General features: G+C 40.5%; 2 protein-coding genes across 2 annotated transcripts in view; one reads left to right on the top strand and one right to left on the bottom strand.

The window, feature by feature from the left end:
• YME1L1 (YME1 like 1 ATPase) overlaps positions 1–13,913 on the bottom strand; it is a 63,404-nt gene extending 49,491 nt beyond the window's left edge. Inside the window, exons 1-2 of the mRNA XM_007936399.2 lie at positions 13,881–13,913; positions 8,985–9,116 (exon numbers count right to left, since the gene is read on the bottom strand). Of these exons, the coding sequence (XP_007934590.1) occupies positions 8,985–9,116; positions 13,881–13,913 (165 nt within the window). The remainder of the gene's footprint in view (positions 1–8,984; positions 9,117–13,880) is intronic.
• A 1,497-nt stretch (positions 13,914–15,410) lies between these two features.
• The window catches only part of MASTL (microtubule associated serine/threonine kinase like), a 43,464-nt gene continuing 32,074 nt past the window's right edge, over positions 15,411–26,800 (top strand). The window contains exons 1-2 of the mRNA XM_042780338.1: positions 15,411–15,593; positions 22,897–23,034. Of these exons, the coding sequence (XP_042636272.1) occupies positions 15,411–15,593; positions 22,897–23,034 (321 nt within the window). The remainder of the gene's footprint in view (positions 15,594–22,896; positions 23,035–26,800) is intronic.

Genomic DNA, 26,800 nt, shown 5'->3' with positions numbered 1-26,800 from the left:
TATCTTGGTCCCTTGTTTTTCCTGCTTTATCTTGCTTCTTTGTGTGGACTGTGATGCTCTGTTGTCTCCGAGGCATTGTTACATGTTTGTGTTTATATTTAATTGGTGATTATATATTGGAGTTACTTGCCTACAATTTTCATTTTCTTTGTTGTGTTTGTATGTCATCTATACAGGTAGGGTACTATGCTCTGCTCCTCTATTCACTATTTGACAGCACTTACCTCCTGTCTCCTTTCCTGTTGTCAACCTCTCGTATATCCTTGCCGACCCTGGCAAACAGAGCCTGTTCTTAGGTCCCTGGAATCTGAATGAGAATGCTATCACTTTAAAATCCAAAATGGTTGCCACTTGTAAAGATTCAAAATGGTTGTGCCCTCGGTCACTTTAAATATCCAAAATGGCTGCTTCTTGTAAACATTCAAAATGGCTACACCCTCGGTCACTATTAATCTCCAAATTGGACACCGCTTTGTTATTCAAAATGGCGTGCCCTCAGTCACTTTAAATCTCCAAAATGGCCACCACTTGTAGACATTCAAAATGGCTGCACCCTCGGTCACTTTAAATATCCAAAATGGCTGCATATGTAAACAATCAAAATGGCTGAGCCCTCCAGAGAGCAGAAAGTCCATAGGTCAGGTTGTCTCCCTCCTTGCTGTTTCCCTTCCTAGTCAGAGGCCACCAGAGCAGTTGTCCCTGCAGCCCTTGGTTACCAGGACTGATCTTTAGGTCAATTCTCAGGTTCCAACACCATTTGGAAATATTCAGACTTTTGGTTTCGTCAGAGTAGCTGACAGTCCGCAGCTCCGACCATCTCTGTACTCACTGTTCTCGTTCAGATTTTCCACTAGTTGGTGCCTAATCCAGTTCTCTATAGTCCCTTTCAAAGTTCAGGATTCCAGGATTATCTTCTGTATCTCTGTCAATTGGTTTCTCTTTTCTTTGTTCCTCTCTACCCTTTTTATCAGCTCCCTGAAAATGGAACTAAACGCTTTATGTATTTTTCTTTTGCCAGCTGGAACAACCTGTGTCTATAGAGGGCTCTGGACAGACATTGTAGAAGCGAAGGGTTTTGGTTCTTGGTTTGGTTGTCCTCACTCAGTAGTAAGCTCTTGTCTAACATGTCCAAGGTTTCCTCCAGCATCTGCCTCCTGTCATTTGTGCAATTTCTCTAAAGCCTGGCTCCTGCCATGCAGTGGTCAAAAGCAGCCAGCAGCTTCCCTGGGCATCACCCTGCTTAGTCGTTCTTAGCAGATTTTCTCTGGCAAGACACAGCTCATGAGCAGCTTTCCTGAGAATTCTAAAGGACAAATTTCCCAGATTTCCAGCAAGTATGGCTGGAGTAGCACCACAGCAACTTCTCTGCCATTCAGTGAGCCTTCTCAAAAAGGTCAAGATTTCAGCCTGGGGTTAGGGAACTTTCCTGGGTTGCTCCAGCGGCCCTAGGAGTACTATCTACGCCTTAAACCAGCCAGTCCTATATATTTTATTTACTTCTTACTAGACAATCCCTTATTATACTGATCTCTTGTTATAGTTAATAATTTTTTATGATTAAATGTTCATTGTTCAAAAAATTTTAATTTCTTTCTCCTAGTTGGAGACTGATACTTTAAGATCAAAAACAGTAAAATTTTGGGATCTCAGCTTTGGATATCTTAAATTTGAGGTCCTGGAAGTAGGCCTGGGCAGTATTTCATTCTGCTTTACATAGGGTCAGTCAGAGCCGACTTGACAACACCTGACATTACCAACAACATGTTTAACAAATGACTAGATAAATTAGTCTAAAATTTAAGAGTTGTTAGGATTGGAGATATATTTGGGAGTGATCAGCATACAAATGTATACAGATATTAACTGAAAACAGATTACCATAACTTGAAAAGAATGTACAGAATTAAAATTAGATTGAGAATAAAATACAGTAAACTCAATATTTATGTAGTTTGCAATTTAAAAAGCCAGCAAAACAGAAGAAAAAAAATCATGAAAGTAACATCCCCAATTCAAGAGCATATTTTGAAGGCTTGGGATGTTCAGCAAGGTCACATGTTAAAAGAAAAGTTTTAAAAGATGTGATTTTTAAAAAAGACCTGAGTTAGGGACTAAGGAAATCACCAGTGACTCACAAAATAAGTCTGTAAAATCATAAAGACATTAGCCAAATTATGAGAAGTGGTGTGAATAAGTTTAGACTACTTTGTCAATAAGTCTGGAAGGAAAGGGAAAAAAAAGTCTGGAAGGAAATTTTAAGGAAGATTTTTGCTTGCTTTTCTGGGAATGGATGTTTGGATGGACAAACTTCACAAAAGCCAAGAGGATGAGTGTAGCAATGAGGGAGGATGTTCAGAATGAAAATATTTTGTGAAACAAGAAGGAACACAGACTAAAGATAAGTAAAAAGACTAATGAGAGTAAATCCCAGGTTAAGATCACCAAGTCTATATTTGAGACTGCCAGTCTTAAGTAGAACATTAGCTTCTAGAGTTTCACCACTTTTCAAGCCCTAAAAATGAACTTTGCCACAGACCCAGCAATTTCACTTGATGAAAAATATCAACAATTTAACAAGGTTAGTAACAATGGTGCTTATTTATAGCAGTAACAGCAACAAAAAAATGGAAACTATCCAATAATAAGACATAGTTAAGTAAAGTCATACAATGGAATACCTCGAAGTCACTGAAATCTAGAAAATGAATGGTGTGGATATATGACCACCATAATAACATTAGGAAATGGGAGGACACTGAATTGTGCACTTAAGAGATAGACGACAGAAGCTAAAACCAACCAATATGTCCACAATACTGCACTGCCATTAACACCAAACACTAGGTTATACAGATAAACACATAAACACCCAAGATGATCAGACAGGGGTCAGTGAACAGAATTATACTCTAGACCAAGACTAGATTCAGCTGAGGCTAATCTTGCACTTACACCAGTGATACAAAATACCTGCAGTCCTTACAGAAACAATAGAAGACAGACACAGAGTAATCCCTCACAGACAACCAGACACTATGGGAGAGAGATCCAATAGATCTACTGCCTCAGGACCATAGTACTGGGGGACTGCAAAAAGGGCAAGGAGGCTACACATTCTGACCTCCTAGAACCCCACAAGAGGAAGGCAGAATCACCATCAATAGCCCAACGCCTATTACTACAAGACCAGACATGCTGCCTCCCTCCAGCCCTTTCACCAACCGTTCCTCCCAAAGCACCCACCACCTCTCTCCTGGGTTTGATAATTCACTGCAGTGGCCACACAGAACTCATAGATTACGGGGTTTATTAGGGAAGCACCAGGCTACAATTCAAGTTCAGGAAGAATGCTCAGTCTCTCTCCCAGCCCACCGTCTCTCAGCCAAGTCTCTCACAGTCTCTCCCCCAGCAGTGCATGTCCCTCGGTGTCTTACTCAGCAACGCGTGTCTCTTGCATCTCTTTCCCAGCAGCACATGTCTGTTTCAGGAGCGCATGTCTCTTTCAGCAGCATGTCTTCCTCAACCAGAAGTCAGAGAGAGTTCTGTCTCTAGGAGGCCTCCTTTTGAGCCTGGCAGAGTGGTCAAACTAGCCAACCATAGCATCAGAACTCAAAGCACCTGGGAGAGAGTGGGAACCTCCCAGAAGATTGTTTTTGTTCCACTCTCAACAGAAATACTCCAGGTGGACAACTTTAGCAATTAGGAGCTCCTCAGTTGCTCATAGCAAATCCCACCTTGGAGTTTACAAAGACTTACAGGTAGAAAAGCCACACTAAGTAATTTACCACACCACAGGGACACCAGACTCGATTGGCACAACAAAATACATAAAAGCGTTACTCCACATCCTACATTGGTGAGCAGCGAATGGGGTCTTAAAAGCTTTCAAACGGCCATCTAAGATACAGCTAATGGTCTCCTAGCATCAGATGTGAAGAAGAATGCAAAAAAAAGGGGCATTTAGAAGCAATCAGCCCTAGGACACGATGGCCCTCAAGACCAGAATAACTAGATGGTGCCTGGCTACCAATGCCAACCACTCAGAAAAGGATCAAATCTGGAGATACTGGATAGAGTGGGAGGGAAAATGTGGAACAAAATCCAAAAACTCAATAATGACCAGAATTACTGATCAGATGAAATCTGGTGAGACTCCCAATACTATGGCCCTGGAATACATTCTGCGCCTGGAAAAAAACTCACGTCCAGGGGTAGGCTTTCAGCCCAATAGTTAACAAGATGTACATGCAGACCACTCAACCCAGGATGACGCCCCCACATACTCTATGGTAATAACATCCCTTAGAGCAATAGACCACGGGACACCAGAGGACCAACATCCAAACTGAAGAAATGCAGGACAAACAGGAGTACATAAATATGAGGGGCTCAGAGGGAGGGTTACAAGGTAGGGAACAGAGGAGACTGGGCTAGGGTTGGACATAGTAAATGGGGAATGAAACTAAATGTACTCATTACATTGAATGTAAAACAAGCTCTTAAAAAAAAAAAAGTATGGTATTAACAAGTTGTTCATAACAGACTATTAATGGAAAAAAACAGAATCTAAATGATCATGTATAGAGTGTAAGACAAAAAAGAGACACGCAATATGAATACCAAAGTGTTAATGGAATTATATCTGGGAAATGGGATCAATACATTTTTATTTCTTCCACCTACATTAGAATTTTCCAAAATTTCTAAAATATGTATAATTATCCTGCAGGTATCAATTTTGATACAAGTACAGTTTGCAGTAGGAAGGCTCTCTTGGACTACAATTAGGAAGAAGGGAATCAGGAAAGTAGAAGGAAAAGACTGCCTATAGAAAGACACAATAGAACAGTGCAAACAGAATAAAATCCACCGCCATAGACTCGATTCTGACTTATAGTGACCCCCTATTGGGTTTCCAAGACTATAAATCTTTACGGGAGTAGATTGCCTCATCTTCTTCCCACCGAGCAGCTTGTGGGTTTGCACCATGCCTTTCTGGTCAGCAGGCAAATGCCTTACCACTATGCCACCAGATGTAAAGATAAGCTTTTCATCTAACTAAAATTTTAGCCTGAGATTGATCCTACAATCAATCAAAAAGTAAACTCATTTTCAATTCTCCCTACTGTCCTTAGCCTTACTGCTGTTGCTAGGTGCCACAGAGCCACTTCCAACTCACAGTGACCCTATGTCTAACAGAACAAAACACTGCCCAGTCTTATGCCATCCTCACAACTGTTGCTATGTTTGAGTTCACTGTTGTAGCCACTATGTCACTCCATCTTACTGAGGGGTTTTCCTCATTCTCTCTAACCCTCTATGTTACCAACTGTGATATCTTTCTCCAGGAACTGGTCTTTCCTGATAATATGTCCAAGATGTCTCACCATCCTCACTTCTAAGGAGCATTCTGGTTGCACTTCTTCCAGCAGATTTGTTCATTCTTCTGTAGTCCAATATTCTTTGCCAACACCAAAATTAAAATGCATCAATTCCTTTGCAGTGCTCCTTATTCACTGTCTAGCTTTTGTGTGCACATGAGGAGACTGAAAATACCATAGGTTGAGTCAGTCCCAGCTTTGTCCTCAAGATGACATCTTGGCTTTTGAACACTTTAAAGAAGTCTTTTGAGCAAACCAGCACAATGCAAAACATGGTTTGATTTTTCAACTGCTGCTTCCATGGGTGTTTCCAAGTAAAATGAAATCCGACTACAATATTTTTTTTATCATGATGTTGCTTAGTGCTCTAGTTGCAAGGATTTTTGAGGTTTAATCCATATCGAAAGCTATATAGTCTTTGATCTTCACTGGTAAGTGCTTCAAGTCATCTTCACTTTCAGCATGCACTTTCAGCATATTGCAGGCTGTTAATGAATCTTCCTCTAACCCTGATGTCACATGTTCTTCTTCTTATAACAGTCCAGCTTCTCAGATTATTTGCTCAGCATACAGATTAAAGGATACAACCCCAACACATATCTTTCTTGATTTTAAACCATACAGTAAATCCCCTTGTTCTGTTTGAATGAATGCCTCTTGGTCTAGGTATAGGTCCCACATGAACACAATTAAGTGTTCTGGAATTCTCATTCTTTGCAATGCTATCCAAACAGTCAAATGCCTTTGCATAGTCAATAATACACAGGTAAACATCGTAGTGGTATTCTCTGCTTTCAGACAAGATCCATCTGATATCAGCAATGTTAACCCTCAATCTATGTCCTCTTCTGAATCCGGCTTGAATTTGTGGCAGTTTCCTGTCAATGTACTACAGCAACCATTTTTGAATTATCTTCAGCAAAATTTTACTTCTGTGTAATATTAATGATATTGTTTGACAATTTCTACATCCTATTGGATCATCTTTCTTTGTAATGGACATAAATATGGATCTCTTCCACTTAGTTGGCAAGGTAGCTGTCTTTCAAATTTCTTGGCAATGAGTGAGTGCTTCTAGCATTGCATCCATTTGTTGAAGCATCTCAATGAAGATTCCATCAATTCCTGGAAGGCACCCCCCCCTTTTCTTTTTTTCTTTTTTTGCCAATTCCTTTAGTGCAGCTTGGGCTTCTTCCTTCAATACCATTAGTTCTTGATTATATGCTACCTCCTGAAATGGTTGACTGTAGGGCAATTCTTTTTGGTACAGGGACTCTCTGAGTGTTCTTGTCCCTTTTGTTTTTCTAATTCTAGGTCTTTGCACATTTCTTTTCATAATTTACCTTATCTTCTTGAGCCATTCTTCACATTCCAGAAGCTCACTTCTTTTACTTCAGATTTCTTCCATTTACTTTAGCTACTCTATGTCCAGGAGCAAGTTTCAGAGTCTCTTCTGACATCTATTTGGGTTCTTTTTCTTTTCTGTCTTTTTAATGACCTTTTGTTTTCTTCATATATGATGTCCTTGATGTCATCCCACACTCATCTAGCCATTAGTGTAAAATGTGTCAAATCTATTCTTGAGATGGTCTCTAAATTCAAGTGGGATACACCCTAGATCATGCTTTAGCTCTCATGGACTTGTTTTTCTTTCTTTAGCTCCAAATTGCATATGAGTAAATGATGGTCTATTCCACTGTCAGCCCTTTTCCACATTGTCTATTTTTACAGATATAGTCAATTTGATTCCTGTGTTTTCCCCTGTGAGGTCAACATGTATACTCACCATTTAGTATTTGAATAAGACGTTGGTCTTGCAATCCTATCATGCAATCTCAGTATCATTTCTATCACCAGGCTATATTTTCTAGGTACCAAGCTTTCATCATTTCCAATTTTCACATCTCAATCACCAACAATTATCAATGTACCTTGTTTGCATGTTTGATCAATTTCAGACTTCAGAAGTTATTAAAAATCTTCAATTTCTTGAACCCACACTTGTGGCTTCCAGCCAAACAAGAGACAGGCATATGAGTTGAACATTTACCTGAGGTAGATACACTCCTTGGTGAAAACAATCATGGGAGAAAGAAGGGCTGCTTACGTACAGGAAGATAGCTCAGGGGGCAGGAGTGCATGGAGGTATGGACATAAGGAAGAGGTAACTATCATGAGGAAGTGGGAGGGGAGCTGTTGCATTGTGGTAATTTGTGGCCAATGTCATGAGACAAAGTGTATGTGAACTGCTGTATGAAAAGTGAATTTGCTCTGTAAATTTTCACCCAAATCACACACACACACACACACACACACACAAAAACAACTTCAATTTCTTCATTAGTGGTTGATGCATAAAATTGAGTAATAGTTGTATTAACTGATCATCCTTATAGGTGTATGGCTATTATCCTATCACTGACAGTGTTGTATTTCAGGGCAGATTTTGCAATGTTCTTCTTGACCATGAATGCAACACCATTCCTCTTCATTTTTTCATTCTCAGCATAGTAGAACATGTTTTCTCATTCAAAATGCCCAATACCAGTCCATTTCAGCTCACTAATGCCAAAGATATTGATCTTTATGGGTTCTATTTCATTTTTGACAACTTCCAATATTCTTAGTTTCATAGTTTGTACATTCTACATTCTGATTATTAATGGATATTTACAGTTATTTCTTTTCATTTTGAGTCATGCTACATCAGCAAATGAAGATCCTAAAAGCTTTAGTCCATCCATGTCACTAAGGCTGACTCTACTTTAAGGAGGTAGTTCTTCCCAAGTTACATTTTAAATGCCTTCTAACCTGAGGGGCTCATCTTCCAGCACTGTATTAGATAATGTTTCACTGCTATCCATGTTTTCCAGCAATATATCAAACAATGTTCTGCTGCTTTTCAGAAGGTTTTCACTGGCTAATTTTTTCAGAAGTAGATTACCAGGTTCTTCTTTCCAGTCTGTTTTAGTCTGCAAGCTCTGCTGAAATCTGTCCACCATGGTCACCCTGCTGATATGTGAAATACCATGGCATAGCTTTCCACATCACCACAGTATGACAAACTGACAGACAAGTGGTAGATATCAGGATTAGGAACATAGCTATTTATGGGTTAAAGAGGCTTTTGAGAAACTTACTACAGATTATGTTTTCTATGAAAAATGTTTTCTGAGGTAAAGCAACTATTCTATTAAGAAATCTAGATGAATGTTGCAGCTAAATTTTTTGGGGTTCCTGAATTATTTGGTTAAGTTCTTTTGGAAAAGCTGAACACTGATCTTTGCTAAACACATGTGGCAATGCAACTCTAGAATGTACTTGCATGTTTCAGTGATAGACTTTAAAAAAATATATTAATGGTCTTTGACTTAAACTTTCTTGTCATCTTCTCATTTTTTCAGAGAGACAGGATCCTGGACTTAGAGTTGGAAGACTTGGATTTGTATGTGGAATTACATTTCTTTAACTACATAGGAGATTAAGCAAAAGTAGAAATCACTTTGTCACAAATGCCTACAGAAAGATTTTAATCAAACATGACTGATTAAAAATTACTGAATCAAAAAAGTTTTCTCACACAACCAGGGTAAAACCTATTACCTCACTGCTGGGAGCCTCATGGTCAGTAACTACATCTCGATGCTGCTTTTGAGAAACTGATGCACTGATAGAAATAGATGTGCTTTTTGGTGAATGGAAGGCATTGATGAGATGACTCAGAGGAACTGTAACCTAGAAAAAGATAAAGGTTGAAATTAAATAGTGTATTTTCAAAATGAAAAAGAAAAAATATTATTTCTCTTTTCAGGATCTGAGAGTTAAAGAGTTAAACATTTAGCATATAACAAACTGTAATAAATTCTCTGATTTATTCTTGGTAGGGGAAAAAAACTGGTATTATCTGGACAGGATTCTCATTATAGGAATTAAAAGCATTAAAATTACATACATTTCATTGTCTCATCAATCTAACTTCTAGGAATTTATTCTAAGAAAATATTCTGATTAATGCTTACCCATGCAAAACAATGCCTTCCATCATAGCATTTTTATAATAGCGAAAGCTGGAAATGTTCACCATTAGGGGAGTGACTAAAAAAATTATGATACTGCCAAAAAATGAAATATTCCAGAGATATTAAAAAAATAATAGTAGGCAAATATCCAGAATTTAACTGCTTCCCAGTTTCTCCACTGCTACCATCCTGAAGGAAGAGCAAGTTAAGTCACCATCCATGTATACCAAACTAAGCTAAATTAACTGCTGTTGAGTTGATTTCGAATTGGATTTCTGAGGCAGTATCTCTACGGAAGTGGACTGCCTAATCTTCCTTCAGAGGAGTGGCTGGTAGCTTTGAACCGCCGGCATTCTGGTTAGCAGTCAAATGCCGTAGGCAATACGCCACTGGCTGGATTTCTCCTAACAACTATCCCTTCATCTACTCTTGTCCAGTTGCAGTATATTCTGAGCACAGCATAAAAGTGAACATGTTAATACCAAAGTCAGACCCTGTCACTAGAGTAAAGCCAAAGTCCCAACAACTGTTACCTATAGTCATGTAAGATATGGCTATTTATTACAGCTCCAAACGCTGGCAGTTCAAACCCACCAGCCACTCCTCGGAAGGAAGATGGGGCAATCTACTTCCGTAGTGATACTGCCTTGGAAACCCAAGGAGGGGTCGCTATGAGTCAGGTCCGACGCGATGGCACATAACAACAACAACAACAACATGCTCCCCTTTATCCTCTCTGCTCCATATCCACTGGCCTTCCTTGATATTCCAGGAACACATTTGGCAGACTCTCATCTCAAAGCCTATTGCATTTGCTATTATTCTCTTTTATCCAGTTAGCAACATCAACATAGCTTGCTCTTCCTTCAGCTTTTCACACAAAAGTCACCTTCTCATGAGTCCCCCTTTATCTAAAATTTCAACAATCCTTTCCTGAAAAACATTTCTTACCCTCTTCTCTGCTATGTATTTTCTTCTTGGCACACTTAACTATCTAACACATTTTATATATTACTTGTTATCTATCTTTCCCACTAGAATATAAACTTCATAAAGCAAGGAAATTTTTTCTATCTTATACAATACTGTAGCATAGTGGCTAAGACACTTGACTGCTAACCAGAAAGCTGGCGGTTCAAACCCACCAACCACTCCTTGGAAGTAAGATGGGGCAATCTACTTCCGTAGTGATACTGCCTCGGAAACCCAAGGAGGGGTCGCTATGAGTTGGGTCCGACTCGACAGCACATAACAACAAACAACAATACAATACTGTGTCTATCTAGTAGTAGTAGTAATAATAACAACAATAATAAAATCAAACTCACTGCCACTGAGTAGACTCTGACTCACAGCAACCCCCCTTGGGTTTCTGAGCCAGTAAATCTTTATGGAAGTAGATTGCCGTCTTCCTTCCATGGAGCAGCAGGTGGGTTTGAACCACCAATCTCCTGGTTAGCAGCCAAATGCCTAAGGCACTGCGCCACCAGAACTCCTTCTCCACTAGCCTTAAGTTGATACTAGGAACCTATGAGACATAATAGAATTGCCCCACAGGGCTTCCAAGGCTGTAAATCTTTAGGAATGACTGCCATGCTTCTCCCAGGGAGTGGCTGATAGGTTCAAACCACCAAACTTTCAGTTAGCAGTCCAGTGCTTTAACCACCTGGGTTCCTGCCTGGCATATAAAACCTACTGCCATCGAATCGGATCTGCCTCATAGCGACCCCTCTTTGGGTTTCCGAGGCGGTATCTCTACAGAAGTAGACTGTCCAATCTTCCTTCAGAGGAGTGGCTGGTGGGTTTGAACCGCCAGCCTTCTGGTTAGCAGTCAAATGCCTTAGGCACTATGTCACCAGAGCTCCCGCCTGGTATATAAAACAAACAAACAAAAACCAAACCCACTGCCATAGAGTCGCATCTGACTCACAGCGTCACCTCCTTGCCTGGCAAATGTTGTTGCTGTTGTTAAGTGCTGTTGAGTTGGACCCAACTCATAGCGACACCTCCTTGGGTTTCTGAGGTGGTATCTCTACACAATTAGACTGCCCAACCTTCCTTCCGAGGAGTGGCTGGTGGATTTGAACCGCCAACATTCTGGTTAGCAGTCAAGTGCCTTAGGCACTATGCTACCAGAGCTCCTCAGACAGTAATATAACACATTTATTTTTTTGAGGCCACAGTTTGTGGTACTTTGTTACAGCAACCCTAGGAAACTAATACACCATTTTTTACAGTAAAAATGTATAAGGGTCCTATATTTAAACACAGAATGCCTTTAGTACCTAAAGTCTCTTCATCTCTATTAACATCTATTGTCATCTACTAACTCTCAATCCAAGGAGCTCTGGTGGCATAGTGGTTAAAATATTCAGCTAACCAAAAATTAGGCAGTTTAAATCCACCATCGATCCTGTGGAAGAAAGATGAGGTGGTCTGCTTCTACAAAGATTTACAGCCTCGAAACCTATGGGGGTAGTTCTACTCTGTCCTACAGGGTTGCTATGAGTAGGAACCGACTTGATGGCAGTGGGCTTGGTTTTGGGTAACTCTCCATCCAATTAGTTGATGGTAATTTCTGAAATCAGGTCTTCTTGATGTGAACTAAGTAGTTTAGTTTCAAGAAGTTTAATACTGTATTCACCAGACTTGAGTTAGATTTCTTTTTTCAAAAAGTTGCCACATCTCTTTTAGACACTGTCATCTTGGTAAAGAGCACCTTCATGCATCTAGCTGATCAAATCAGAAGCACCTTTACCCCTTTATCCCTCATATCCAGTCCCTCATGGTATTCTTTTCTTTCTTCAAAATGAATACTATCCATTTTTTCCACCATTTTAGTGGGGGCATCATCACTCTCTTGGATTAGTATAACAGCTATTGTTGTTGTCGAACCAAAAAAAAAAAAAAAAAATCCAAATTAACTGCCATAAAGTCTATCCCAACCATTAGCAACCTACTGGACAAAGCAGAACTGCTCCATAGGGCTTCCAAGGCTGTAAATCTTTACAGAAGCGACTGCCTCATCTTTCTCCCAGAGTAGCTGATGGGTTCCAACCACCGACCTTTTAGTTAGTAGCCAAATGCTTTAACACTATGCCACCAGAGCTTCTTTTGTTGTTAGTTGCAGTCAAGTCAACTGATAAGGCTTCAAGTCTTGTCCTCCCCACCCCACAAATATCTTCCATACAGCAAGCTGCCAGAGTGATCTGCTGAAAAGTGTACATCTGATATTATTCCTCTGCTTAAAAACCTTCAATGGCTCCAATAATTTGAAATAAAACCCAAACTTCCTTAGCATAACCTGCAACCAACTACTATAATTTGCCTCAAGGCTTTTCTCAAACTTCATCTGTCACTGCTTCCTTTAATCACAGTGCTCTACCCACACTGGTCTTATTTTTGTTCCTCCCATCTGCTTAAACTCTTTTCTATCCCAGGAGTCAAATATTCCTCCTTCTGCATGGGATGCCTGTTAGCTTTCTTTCAGTCTTCATCTGGTGAACTCCTACCCATCTTTTACTTCATATCTTCATTAAGACAAGATCCTACACTTGCTTTTATTCACAGGGCACATACTTGATGGCCAGTAAATAATCACTTCATTTTCTATTACTCAGCCATTACCAGCAAACAAAAGGAGAGGGTTTGAGGAAAGGAATTACATGAAGGAACACAATCATGTTAAACCAAGAAACCAAGAGTGTCAAAAAAAAAAAAAAAAAAAAGAAGAAGAAAGAAAAGAAATGGTCTAAAAAAACCCTGTTTACTTGGAAAACTGAGAATCCTCAAAAAAAAATTGCTACATTTTAAGTAAACCAAGAACAAAACAATGTCACAAGTGATTACTTCAAAGAGAGGGAATAATCAAAATCTTTGAATTCAATTTTTTCTCTTCTTTCATTTTACAAAAAAGATGAGGCTGAGTCGAAAATTTTAATCACAAGGAGTCAACGGCTTGAAAATGTTAGTCATTTCTTATCAAAAAGAAAAATCATCTGTGGCAGGCCACTGAATTATTATAACATGTTTCGGCTATATTCCATGTAAAGGGAAAGAAACAGTAGAGGATTAGGGGTGTAAATACCAAAGACTGTTCTGGAGAGGCAAAAGGGTAGAAAGGAAACATTATCTGCTTCCTTTACAACTACTGCAGACATTTTCCCCACCCTCACACCTAGAATGCCCAACAATGCCTGACATATTCTCACGCAGAAACTCCAGGCAATCAGCTCAATAAGCCAATGTCTCCATCATACTCTTAGCACGCCTCTGCCCCCCAACAGCCTCATCTTCTGCACTTATATTAAGTCCCAGGCAGGACTCTCAGCGTGTTCCGATTCACTTCTCAACCCAGGGACTCAAAGATGAGTGAATCATTCTCTTCTACATCCCGTTCTGGGAAACTGTTTCTATGAAACACAACTGGCACACCGCTGTGATCAGGGACGGAGTAAAATGGACTGGATGACGGACTCACCTGGGGCTGCACAGTGCTTGACAGGGAAAACATCTCCTCCGGGCCCTCAGCGACCTCACCCGCCTGCCGAAAAGGCCCCTCTGTGCACGGCCCGGCGGGGAGGCGTTAAGCCCTTTCTTACTTTCTTTTGCTTCCTCCCTTTATCCCCTCACTACTCCCAGACGGAAAATGGCCTCCCCTTTCCACAGCTGCTGCAACGACAGACAAATCTGCCCCGGAAGGCTAGAGTCAAGATCAATAGTACTTCCGGGTCAGGTGAGCGCTAGCGCCTTGGGATGTGCGTCAGAGTACCGCCTTCCAAAACCTGGCGTTTATGCTGGCCGATCCTCTGTGGGAAAACCGCTGGCCTTCAAAGTAGTTAATTCGCACTGACTAATACACGTTTTTTAACCTCTAACCTCTTGACTGTGGAAGGTTTTTTGTTTGTTTTAAGGAAGAATTGCATGAACCCTGATAAATATCTCCTAAATTTTCTATAGCGTCCTTATCAAATCTTGCAATTTATTGCCCTTCTCCGACTAGACCTTGAGTCTTTTACTACGATTTAGTCCTCTTTACCTTCCGAAAAAACAAACTCACTGCCTTCATTTGGATGCCACTCATTGCGATCCCTCCTTGGGATTCCCAAGCGCTTTCACTGCGGAAGTAGAGTGGCCAATCTTCCTTCGGAGGTGTGGCTGGTGGGTTTGAACCGCCAGCCTCCACGTTATCAGTCAATGCCTTAGGCACTACGCCAGCAGAACTCCCATCTTCCCCATAAAAATTTAAAATAGATTCTTCCTGCTTGTCCTCGTAATTTCAGTCAGGCAAGTTACATCCTGTTAAAACATCGATTACAGGATCAGCACCTGCTTCCTACTCATCCAGTTTCTCCACATTCCATAACTTAACAATCTTCCAAACCTACTCCCTGATTTGTCACTTTACAGAGGAATCAATTAGTTTTTATTATTTGCAAGAGTTGGAGGACTCGAGTGGGGAAAATAGATCTTGAATGGGATGAAAGCAGGGTCTCACTAGCCTTATTTGTTGTTGTTATTTGCCATCGAGTCGGCCCGACTCATAGCGACCCCTCCTTGGGCTTCCGAGGCAGTATCACTACGGAAGTAGGATTGCCCAACCTTCCTTCCGAGGAGTGGCCTTATTTGGAGACTAAGAAAAAATCTACTGAAAAACCCACGATTCAGATTTAAGTCTGGTTGTCCTTTTCAAGTCATTCAAGAACTATTTTTCACTCCCCCTCATTACAAAAGAAATAAGTGGGCCACAGGCACCACCACACAACTGCTGGTAGTCCTCTGGAGTCGTTTCTAGCAGCCCCACCCTCACTCCCAAGGGTTTTTTCCAGCATCTACCAAGAAAAATTGGCAGGGGGCGGGGCTACGCATGGCTGACGCCCGAGCGCGGTAACGCGGTGACGTCACTACAGGAGTGCGTGAGGGGGCGGAGCCTCACTTTGAATCCAATTGGCGGGAGTTGCTGCTTGGAAAGGGGTGGTGGCGGCTGCTGCCTGTTCCCTTTTAAGCTGGGATGGAGCCCACCGCGAGTTGCGAGGAGAGCGAAGGAGGCGCGGCGACTGGGGAGTGCGTGAACCGGGTCCTCGTGCCAAGACCACCTTCCATTGAGGAATTCACCATTGTGAAGCCCATTAGCCGTGGCGCCTTCGGGAAAGTGTATCTGGGGCAGAAAAGCGGCAAGTTGTATGCAGTGAAGGTAGGAAATCAGGAAGGAGTAAAGGGAAAGAGACCGGCGCTTTGGCCCTTTTTCCTGCCCTTTGACTTAGGCAGGTCCAGAGACTGCTAGAGCCACTAGTCCAAGGGGTTGAGCTTGCTAAATAAAGCCTTCTGAGCCCAGTGAGCTCACTCCACTTGGAGTGACAAAAGCGGGGGCAAGTCTGTGTCTAAACTTTGCCCCGCCCTCTTCGCCACACTTCGGATGTTTGTTGTTGTTGTTATGTGCTGTCGCGTTGGACCCGACTCATAGCGACCCCTCCTTGGGTTTCCCAGGGAGGAAAGTTGGGCAATCTCCTTCCGTAGGGATACTGCCTCGTCAACCCAAGGAGGGATCGCTATGAGACTCCACGGCACATAACAACAACATCACTACGGAAATAGATTGCCCATCTTCCTTCCATATACCACTCTCCTTTATTTTAGGTCACTGTGAACATGTGGAGATATACATACATATATATATATATATATATATATATATATACACACACACACACACACATATACACACATATGTTGTTGTTGTTATGTGCCGTCGAGTCGGACCGACTCATAGCAACCCCTCCTTGGGTTTCCGAGGCAGTATCACTATGGAAGTAGATTGCCCCATTTTCCTTCCGAGGAGTGGCTGTTGGGTTTGAACCGCCAGCCTTTTGGTTAGCAGTCAAGTGCCTTAGGCACTACGCTACCAGAGCTCCCTCGGATGTTTAGGAGTCACCATAACTGCTAGTGAGAATAGCAAACTTAGCAAATGAGGAAACTGAGGCCAAAGACTAAAGTACTAGGTAAAAGAGTTTAAAGTCAAAGCCCTGGTAGATAGTCTAAACCAGACTTTTACTCAGGTTTCTAAATCCAAAAAGTTTTAAAGTAGTTGGATGGTTTTGTTTTTGTTGTTTGCTTGCTTTTCTAGTACATAATCGCTGAACTTAGACCACAGAAGTGATTAGTTTCTAAGTACTCACTTCTCAACTTTGACATCCTGGTGTAGATTTGTTACTAATAATAGGCTAACAGCTTATTTGGCCCTAACCCTTAGAAAGCTGCATTGTTTTCTGTTAAATCTGTTATGAAAATTTTAGATGCTATTATTATGTACTCATTTTATATATCTTCTTAATCATTATGATTTGACCTTCATCAGGATTAAGTTTGAAACACTCTTAATTTTCTCCAAACTTTCCATTATTATGAAACTTAGAATGTACTTTTATTTAAAAACTAAGCAAAAATATGTCCTTTATCCATACAGTAGTATACATCATTCTAAAAACCTTCAAGAGCTTTCAATGTATTTAAACTATTCTGCCTACTCTTGGTTCTCAGCCCACTCCCATAGATAATAAAGGAAAAGAGAAATTAGCAATCTGAGTGCTAGATGCAGTTTCAACCTGTCGTTGGACATTGCCATGTTCATGTCTAGCAAGCACTTTCAAATTATATTTCCTTAAACTTGAGCAGTCCTCTCCATGTAACCACCTAAATTCTGAACCTACTGTATTCCTTCTCTCTTTCGCCATCATCCCTGTCATTTAGACTAGAAACCTAGTCATTTTACCTTCTGTTTTATTTGTATATCTTATCTCAACTAAAAAAAAAACAACTCACTGCCATGGAGTCCATTGGACTCATAGTGACCCCGCCTTGGGTTTCCAAGGCAGTATCTCTATGGATGTAGATTGCCCAATCTTCCTTCTGAGGAGTGGCTGGTGGGTTTGAACTGCTAGCCTTCTGGTTAGCAGTCAAATGTCTTAGGCACTACGCCACCAGAGCTCCCAATTCTCTGTGGTATCTCTCACATTCATTCATTTTACCTCTTTTTTTCCATTCCCAAATACAGACTTTCATTTCTTAATTAAAGAATTGTGTAAGTATCAATACAATTCAAGTAAAACATTTCCGTCACCCTGAAAAGATCTTTTCCACCCATCTGCAGTGTCTTTTCCCTTACCACACCCAACCCCAGGTAACCACTAATCTACTTTCTATCTCTGTGATTGTTAGTTGCCTTGGAGTCAGCTCTGACTCATAGTGACATTATGTATAAAAGAATGAAGTGTTGCCCTGTCCTGTGCCATCCTCACAATCTTTGATATGTTTGAGCCCATTGTTACAGCCATTGCGTCAATCCATCTCCTTGTTTGCTGACCCTTTACCAAGAATAATACCTTTCTCAAGTGATTGGTCCTTTTTGATAACATGTGCAAAGTAAGCAAGACAAATTCTCTCCATCCTCACTTCTAAGGAGTATTCTGGCTGTACATCTTGGAAGATTAATTCTAATTCTATACGTTTACCTTTTCTAGGCATTTCACATAAATGGAATCATGCAATATGATCTTTTATATCTGGCTTTTTTCACTTACCATGATGTTTTTGAGGTTTATCAGTCATTCGTTTCCCTTCCTAGACTACTGGAATAGCCCCCAACTGGAATCATTTAAGTATTGAGTTTCATCTTAACTCTTCTTCACACCTTCTCTATTTTTCAGACCTACCCCATTGGAGTTAATTGTCCTTGTTTCATATACTCTAAACATGTTTTGCTTTTCTTTCTACTAAACTTACTGTGTTGTTAGCTGCCATCAAGTTAGCATTGACTCATGATGCCCTATGCAAAACTGGATTGGACTATTGTGATCCGTAGGATTTTCACTGGCTGATTTTTGTAAAGAAGATCTGGAGTGCAATGTTTAAGGCACTTGGCTGCTAACAAAAAGTTGGCAGTTTGAACCCACCAGCTGTTCTGTGGGAGAAAGATGAGGCAGTTGGCTTCTGTAAAGATTTACAGCCTGGAAACCCTATGGCTTTCTCTACTCTGTCCTATAGGGTCACTCTGAGTCAGAATGGACTTGATGGTAGTGGGTTTGGTTTTTGATTTGATATTTGGAAGTTGATTGCCAGGCCTTTTTTCCTAGTCTGTTTTAGTCTGGAAACTTTGCTGAAACCAGTTTGACATCATAGCAACATGCAAGCCTCCACTGATAGGTGCATGGTGGCTATGCTTTTAAGTGCGTTGACTAGAAATTGAACCCAGGTCTCCCACTGTATGGAAGGCGGAATTCTACCACTGCTCTCGTGAAATTTAATAATCAATCTGTAGTAATTGTTGAAATGAAAACACAAATTCATTTGTTTGATATTTTTTGAGCATACCCTTTTTGTATAGAATCTGGAGTACAGTAGTAAACAATACAAACTTGCCCTCAAAGAGCTGCCAATTCAGTGGAATGATAGACAGAATCATGTCACAGGCTTACTTTGTCCATTTCCATCAGCTTTGTTATGGAAAGGTGTTAAGGCTGGAATTGACAGTATATGAATTATTTTATTGAATACTTGAATGAATCTTTGTAAGAAATATGACATTTTTTTTCTTGTCATGTTCCTGAGAATTGATCCCAATTGTCACTATTTAGTTTAGTGCTCCAGCATTAATGTAGATTATAATTTTGTTTCTGTAGCAATTTTTCTGAATTTTGAAAAGAGTAATTTGTTTTCTATAGGATAGCATTTGGAACTGGTAAGTTTCAGCACTTCTAACTATTCTTGCTTAAGACTTTTTTCACTAGGCAAACAAATTTCCAGCATTCTTCCTGTTTCTAATTCTATTCCATTGGTTTTAGTTATTTAGTGTTAATGGGAGCTCTGGTAGCATAGTGGCTAAGGCACTTGACTGCTAACCAGAAGGCTGGCGGTTCAAACCCACCAGCCACTCCTCGGAAGGAAGGTTGGGCAATCCTACTTCCGTAGTGATACTGCCTCGGAAACCCAAGGAGGGGTCACTATGAGTCAGGGCTGACTCGACGGCACATAACAACAATTACAGAAATACCACAAAGCGTAGCTTTAACAAAAATAAATTTATTTCCTCACAGATAAGAAGTTAAAAGTCTGAATTCAGAGAGCCAGCTCTAGGGGAAGGCATTTCTCTTTTGGCTCCAATGGAAGGTCCTTTTCTCTGAGCTTCTGTTCCTGGGCAATCTTAGTATGGCTTGGCATCTGTCTTCCCCTATCTCTCTACTTCTTAGCTTGTTCTGATGGTTTAGTGCCTAAGGTATTTGACTGCTAACCAGAAGGCTGGCAGTTCAAACCCACCAACCACTCTTTGGAAGGAAGGTTGGGCAATCTACTTCTGTAGTGAAACCACTTCGGAAACCAAAGGAGGGGTCACTATGAGTCGGATCCAACTCAGTGGCAGTGCATTGCATTATATCTCAAAAGAGATTGACTCAAAATACACCTGACAATAATCATAACAAAGACAGCCCATTCCCAGATGCGATTATCATCACAGAGGTTAGGATTTACAGCACATATTTTTGGGGAACAAAATTCAATTCACAGTACCATCTATCAAAGAATCAGAAGTAATAAGGAAATATATTAGCTCCTATTACTTGTGCCTAGGTTCCCAATTATCTTGGTTTTTAAGGTAGAATGTTTTATGGTCTTATTGAGTATCTATTTCTGATTTGGTTTTAGAGTTGATGTCACATATCCTGGTTTTGCTGATCTCTGTTGTGGGTTCTCTGTTGGTAGGAGTTCCTTAAGCATTTCTTGTAGGGTTGGTCTGGTTTTCACAAAGTCTCTTAATTTCTGTTTATCTGAGAATGCCTTGATTTCGCCCTCATATTTGATGGATAATTTGGCTGGATATAGGATTCTTGTTTGGAAGTTTTTTTTCCATCAGAGTTTTATGTATACCGTCCCATTGCCTTCTTGCCTGCATGGTTTCTGCTGAGTAATCAGAGCTCAGCCTAACTGTTTGATTATTTTAAGTGATATTTCTTTTTTCCCAGGCAGCTCTCAAAATTTTTTCTTTGTCTTTGGTTTTAGAAAGTTTAATTATAATATGCCTCAGTGTTTTTCTTTTGGGATCTATCTTGTGTGGGGTTCTATGAGCTTCTTGGACAAATATCTTTTCTTACTTCTTGATATGGGGGAAGTTTTCTGTTAGCAGGTCTTCCACAATTTTCTTGGTGCTCTTTTTCGCCTCTTCCTATTCTGGAATTCCAATGAGTCTTATATTGTTTCATCTCATGTCATCGCATATAATTCTTAGACTCTCTTCATTTCTCTTAAATCTTTGTTCTGATTTTTCTTCATATAGGCTAGTGTCCAGGGATTTGTCTCCTAGTTGGGATATGCGTTCTTCAGCCAGTTCTAATCTACTCTTTTGAGCTTCTACTGTGTAGTGTAGTTCTGTCATTTTGGTGCTCATGGTTTGCATATCAATAGACAACTTCTGCATTTCTAACTGCTATTTTTGTAGGAGTTCTGATTGTGCATTAATCTTAATATGCTGTTCCTCAGTGATTTTCCTGAGTTCCTCCAGGGAACTGTATTCTCCTTGTTTCTGTTTGGGGTTTCCTTAGGCTCTTGTATAGCTCTATAAACATATCTTCTAAATTCCTTCTCAGATAATTCTATTGCCTCCTCTTCCTCCATGTATAATGAGACCTTTGTTTGTGGTTTTGCTTCTAATGCCTTGTTCTGTTTTTTTGTTTGATTTGAGGTTGCCTGTTGTTTCCTAGACATTTTGAGGTTGTCTTCAACTGCTGGTTATGTGTTTATTTGTTTTGTCTTGGTTTTATGGTTTAATATTTTGAAAAGGTGAAGCTGGTGTATTTTATTATTGATAAGGTATGCTGGGTCACTCTGCAGTTTTCTTTGTGATGGTGGAATCACTGTGTGGAATGTGGATATGTGTTTCTGTTTGTCGTGAAGAGGGTTTAGAGTTCAAACTGGGAGGTTTTATGGTAATTGGCTGAATATGGTTTCTTCTATTGATTGAGTGAAGTTATTGGTGGAGAAGGTGGGAGCAGAAGAAGGAAAGCTTGGTGTTGCTAGGGTTGGTTTCTAGGGCTTTGCGTGGGCCTCTGCTGATGAGGTGGTACTGTTATTTACAAGCCTGTGGCTCAATTTCAGGAAATGTTCCTGTTGTTAGTGTGTCGTCACTTTCCACCAGGCTCAGGCACACTCAAAGACCCTGCTTCCGAGGCCCCTCAGCACCAAAAAGCTGATCCAAGGCAAATTCCCAGTCCGCACTCGGCCTGCGGATTCGTCTCTCTCCATCTGGTCTGCCCACAGCACCCGCCCAATTCGCCCAGACCTCAAATGGCTCAGGAGTTGTCTATGATACCGCCCACCTGCAGCGCCAAAGATGTGTGCGATTTCAGCTGCGCTGGAGTCGGGAGAGTGCCTGCTAGTAATCTGTGGTCCCGACATCAGTGACAAAAGACAAGCACAGACCTCTTAATGCCTCCCAAGCTGACCCAAGCTTACTCAGTGACCTGCTGAGGGGGGAGCAACCTCACCCTCCTGGAGCACCAGTGAGCTCTCCGCTTCAGTGGTGCTGCACACGCCAGTTTGTACCTAGCCGACCCAAGTTACTGATAAAGTCAGGTGCTGAAGGTAGATCCTTGGGGTGTTTGCTGGTGTGGTCACTGGTATAGTGATAAAGGGTGTCTTCTTCCTTGGCCCATGGAGATCTCAGGTGGCTGCCCAAGTCTGCCAGTCAGTGGCCTCTCTCTGCTGCCTGTCTGCCCTCTGTGAGGTAGAACTACCTTAAATTTTTTCCCTGTGCCTTTCCTCTAATTCAACTCTTATATATTTGGTGCACTCTGATTCAGTGAGCTGTTCAGAGCACCAAAACCCTAATTCAAACTGCTATACCTAGTTTTTCAAGCACTAAGATGCTAGAAGGAAATAGCATGGTGATTACTGATGAGACTCCATTTTGAATCCTAATTATCTTGGGACTTACTAGGAACATTAGGAGCTCTGGTAGCATAGTGTCTAAGGCACTTGACTACTAATCAGAAGGCTGGTGGTTCAAATCCACCAGCCATTCCTGGGAAGGAAGGTTGGGCAATCTACTTGCGTAGTGATACTGCCTCAGAAACCCAAGGAGGGGTCTCTATGAGTTGGGTCCCACTTGATTGCACATAACAACAACAACAGCAACAAAGAACATTAATATCTTTTGTACTTTGATAAAGAAACACAAAACAGAATTTTCTACTAACACATAGGGCAGTCAGGTAGCATTTTCTTAATTCTACCTTCCCAAAGGGATATGCCATGTAATGCTGAGGTAACCAGTTCTGTCTTGAAGATAGCTTTTTACTATCTTAGCTATTTTTCTGGTAGAGTTTTCTGGTGTCAATGTGATCAATATATTTCCCTTCTTTGGATGTTTTTGTGATGGCAACTTTGAAACCTGAGAACAGTTTGTAATAAAGAAAAAATGAATATGTCTGTTGTAATATTCTCTATTATAGGTTGTCAAAAAGGCAGACATGATCAACAAAAATATGACTCATCAGGTACAAGCTGAGAGAGATGCACTGGCACTAAGCAAAAGTCCTTTTATTGTCCATTTGTATTATTCACTGCAGTCAGCAAACAATGTCTACTTGGTGAGTCAATAATTTTACTTTTTTCTTCATTCAGCAATCAATAAGCTCTGTGGTTTTAGAGTACAATCCCTGGGTTCACAGTGCCTGGGTTCAAGGTCCACCTCTGGTACTTACTTGCTGTATGAATTTAGCTAGGTTATCTCACTTCTCATACCTCATTCTTCATCTGTAAAACAAAGATAATAATAATACCTACCTTAAAGGTTGTTATGAAGTTTCACTAGTCACTTAAAACAATCTGGCACATAGTACTCAATGTATTTGTTAAATGAAGGATACAAAATAGAAATACTTTTAAAGTTGAGTGTGTAATAAGAAAGTTACTAGGAAATGGTGAGTTTCCAGTCTTTGGGCATTGAGAATTGTTTGATTTTCATTTATAGCAGCATCTTACACTCTGGTAATCCTAATGAGGAATTTAATGTGAGTATTTAGGAGCTCTGGTAGCATAGTGGCAAAAGCACTTGACTGCTAACCAGAAGGCTGGTGGTTCAAACCCACCAGCCACTCCTCGGAAGGAAGGTTGGGCAATCCTACTTCCGTAGTGATACTGCCTCGGAAACCCAAGGAGGGGTCACTATGAGTCGGGGCCGACTCGACGGCACATAACAACAACAACAACAACGATTGACATAAAATATTGAACGATGCAGGAAGCATCAGAAGAAGAAGGAAGGTATACACAGAGTCTCTACCAAAAGGAATTAGTCGTCACTCAACCTTTCCAGGAGATGGCATATGAGCAAGTACCAGTGGTACTGAAGGAAGAAGTACAAGCTACACTGAAGGAATTGGTAAAAAAACATGACTCCAGGAGTTGATGGAATACCTGTTAAGATTCTTCAACAGAAGGATGAAGTGCTGGAGGCACTCACTTGTTTATGCCAAGAAATTTGGCAGACAGCTACCTTGCCAACCAATTGGAAGAGATCCATGTTTGTGTCCATAAAAAAGAAAGGTGATCCAACAGAACGTGGAAATTATTGAACAATATCATTAATATCACATATATCACATGCAAGTACATTGACAGGGAACTCCCAGAAATTCAAGCCAGATTCAGAAGAAGAAGGCATGGAACAAGGGCTGCTATCATTGCTGAGGTCAGATGAATCCTGGCTGAAAGCAAATAGTACTAGAAAGATGTACTTTTGTTTTATTCACTACGTAAAGGCATTTGACTGTGTGGTTCATAATAAATTATAGATCACATTGAGAAATATGGGAATTCCAGAACACTTAATTATGCTTATGTGGAACCTGTACATAGACCAAGAGACAGTTATTTGAACAGAGCAAAGGTGTACTGCATGGATTAAAATCAGGAAAGGGGTGTGTCAAGGTTGTATGCTTTCACCATACTTCTTCAATCTATATGCTGAACAAATCATTGGAGAAGCTTGACTATATGAAGAAAGATGTGGCTTCAGGATTGGAGAAAGACTCATTAAACAACCTGCAATATGCAGATGACATAACCTCATTTCCAAGAGTGAAGAAGACTTGAAGGACTTACTACTGAAGATCAAAGACTACAGCCTTCAGTATAGAATACATTCAAACATAAAACAAAAATCATCAGAACTAGATTAATTAATAAGCAACATGATAAATGGAGAAAAGATTGAAGTTCTCAAGGATTTCATTTTACTTGGGTCCATAATCAACCCCCATGAAAGCAGCAGGCAAATCAAACGACAGCAGTGCACAAGAGGTACAAACTACAAAGATAAACATTTTTACATATGCAATACTGCATTATCAGTAATAGCAAACATTAATCTATAGGTGGATACATAGGTAGACAGGCTGAATGATCAGGTATGTGTAGGCTAAAGGGAATATACCTATGACTGTATGCAAGTTTGGCAGATGATATTTCTATATATGTATTTGTATGTGCTATAAGAGTATCCATATTTATGGTAGAGCGAGGAGGGGGCAAAGTTTTGATAACTTCTTGATCACAGCCAACCACGCTGAGGGAGCAAGTAGTTGGGCTGGTGAGTCCAGTACCATGGTCACAAGGGAAATCAAGCTCAGCTGACATAAAATTCTATACAAGAACATTGTTCTACATCCTACTTTGGTGAGTAGTGACTGGGGTCTTAAAAGCTTGTGAGCAATCATCTAAGACGCAACAATTGGTCTTTCCTTGTTCTGAGCAACGAAGAATGAAGAAAACCAAAGACACGTGGAAACAATTAGCCTACATAATTCTGAGATTAGAAGAACTAGTTCATGCCCAGCTACCATGGTCAACCACTCAGAAAGGGATCATTGTAGCAGGTTGTGGATAGAGTGGGAGAAAAATGTGGAACAAAACTCAAAATTATAATAAAGACCAGGTTTACTTGTCTGACAGAGACTGGTGAAACCCCCGAGACTATGGCTTTTAGTCGCCCTTCAGGACTAGAATGGAACTCATTCCCGTGGCGTTCACCCAAACGTTGTTGTTGTTAGGTGCCATCAAGTTGGCTCTGACTCATAGAGACCCTATGCACAACAGAACGAAACACTGCCTGGTCATGCACTATCCTTACAATCCTTGCTGTACCTGAGCCCATCGTTGCAACCATGTCATGGTCTCTGATAACATGTCCAAAGTAGGTGAGACAATGCCTAGCTATTCTCATTTCCAAGGAGCATTCTGGCTGTACTTCCAGGACAGATTTGTTTGTTCTTCTACAGTCCATGATATTTTCAATATCCTTTGCCAACACCACAACTTAAAAGCATCAACTCTTCTTCAGTTTTCCTTATTCGTTCTCCAGCTTTCACATGTGTATGAGGTGATTGAAAATACCATGGCTTGTGTCAGATGCACCTTAGTCTTCAAAGAAACATCTTTGTTCTTCAGCACTTTAAAGTTTTTGTGTTAGGTTTGCCCAGTGCAATACATCATGTGTTTTTTGGCTCTTTATCCATTGGTGTTGATTGTGGATCCCAGTAATATAAAACCTTTGACAACTTCAGTCTTTTCTCCATTTATTGGAATGCTGCTTATTGGTCCAGGTGTGAGGATTTTCATTTGTTTATATTGAATTGTAATCTATACTGCAGACTGGAGTCTTTAATCTTCATCAGTAAATACTACAAGTCATGCTCATTTCCAGCAAGCAAAGTTGTGTCATTTGCATATCACAGGTTGTTAATGAGTCTTCCTCCAATCCTGATGCTGTGTTCTTCTTTATATAATCCAGCTGTTCAGATTATTTGCTCAGCATGCAAGTTGAATAAGTACGGTAAAAGGATACAATCTTTATGCACTCCCTTCTTGATTATGAACCATGCAGTATTCCCTTGTTCTGTTCGAATGACAGCCTCCTGATCTATGTACAAGTTCCTCATGAGTACAATCAAGTATTCTGGAATTCCCATTCTTCTCAATGTTATCCATAATTTGTTATGATCCATATAATTGAATGCTTTTCCATAGTCAATAAAACATATGTAAACATCTTTCTGATATTCTTTGCTTTCAGCTAAGATCCATCTGACATCAGCAATGATATCCCTCATTCCATTTCCTCTTCTGAATCCAGCTTACAGTTCTGGAAGTTCTCTGCCAATATACGGCTGCAACTGTTTTTGAATTATCTTTAGTAAGATTTTGCTTGCATGTAATGTTAATGATATTATTAGATAATTTCTACATTCTGTGGGATCACCTTTCTTTGGAATGGGTACAATATGGATCTCTTCCAAGCAGTTGGACAGGTAGCTGTCTTCTGAATCTCTTGGCACAGCTGAGTGAGTGAGTCCA

This window comes from Orycteropus afer, unplaced genomic scaffold (assembly GCF_000298275.1).
Source record: "Orycteropus afer afer isolate SDZICR_OR568_19922 unplaced genomic scaffold, OryAfe1.0 scaffold00035, whole genome shotgun sequence".
NCBI classification, from domain to species: domain Eukaryota; kingdom Metazoa; phylum Chordata; class Mammalia; order Tubulidentata; family Orycteropodidae; genus Orycteropus; species Orycteropus afer.
Note: the sequence above shows the minus strand (reverse complement) of the source record. Positions and strands in the feature narration are given on the sequence as shown.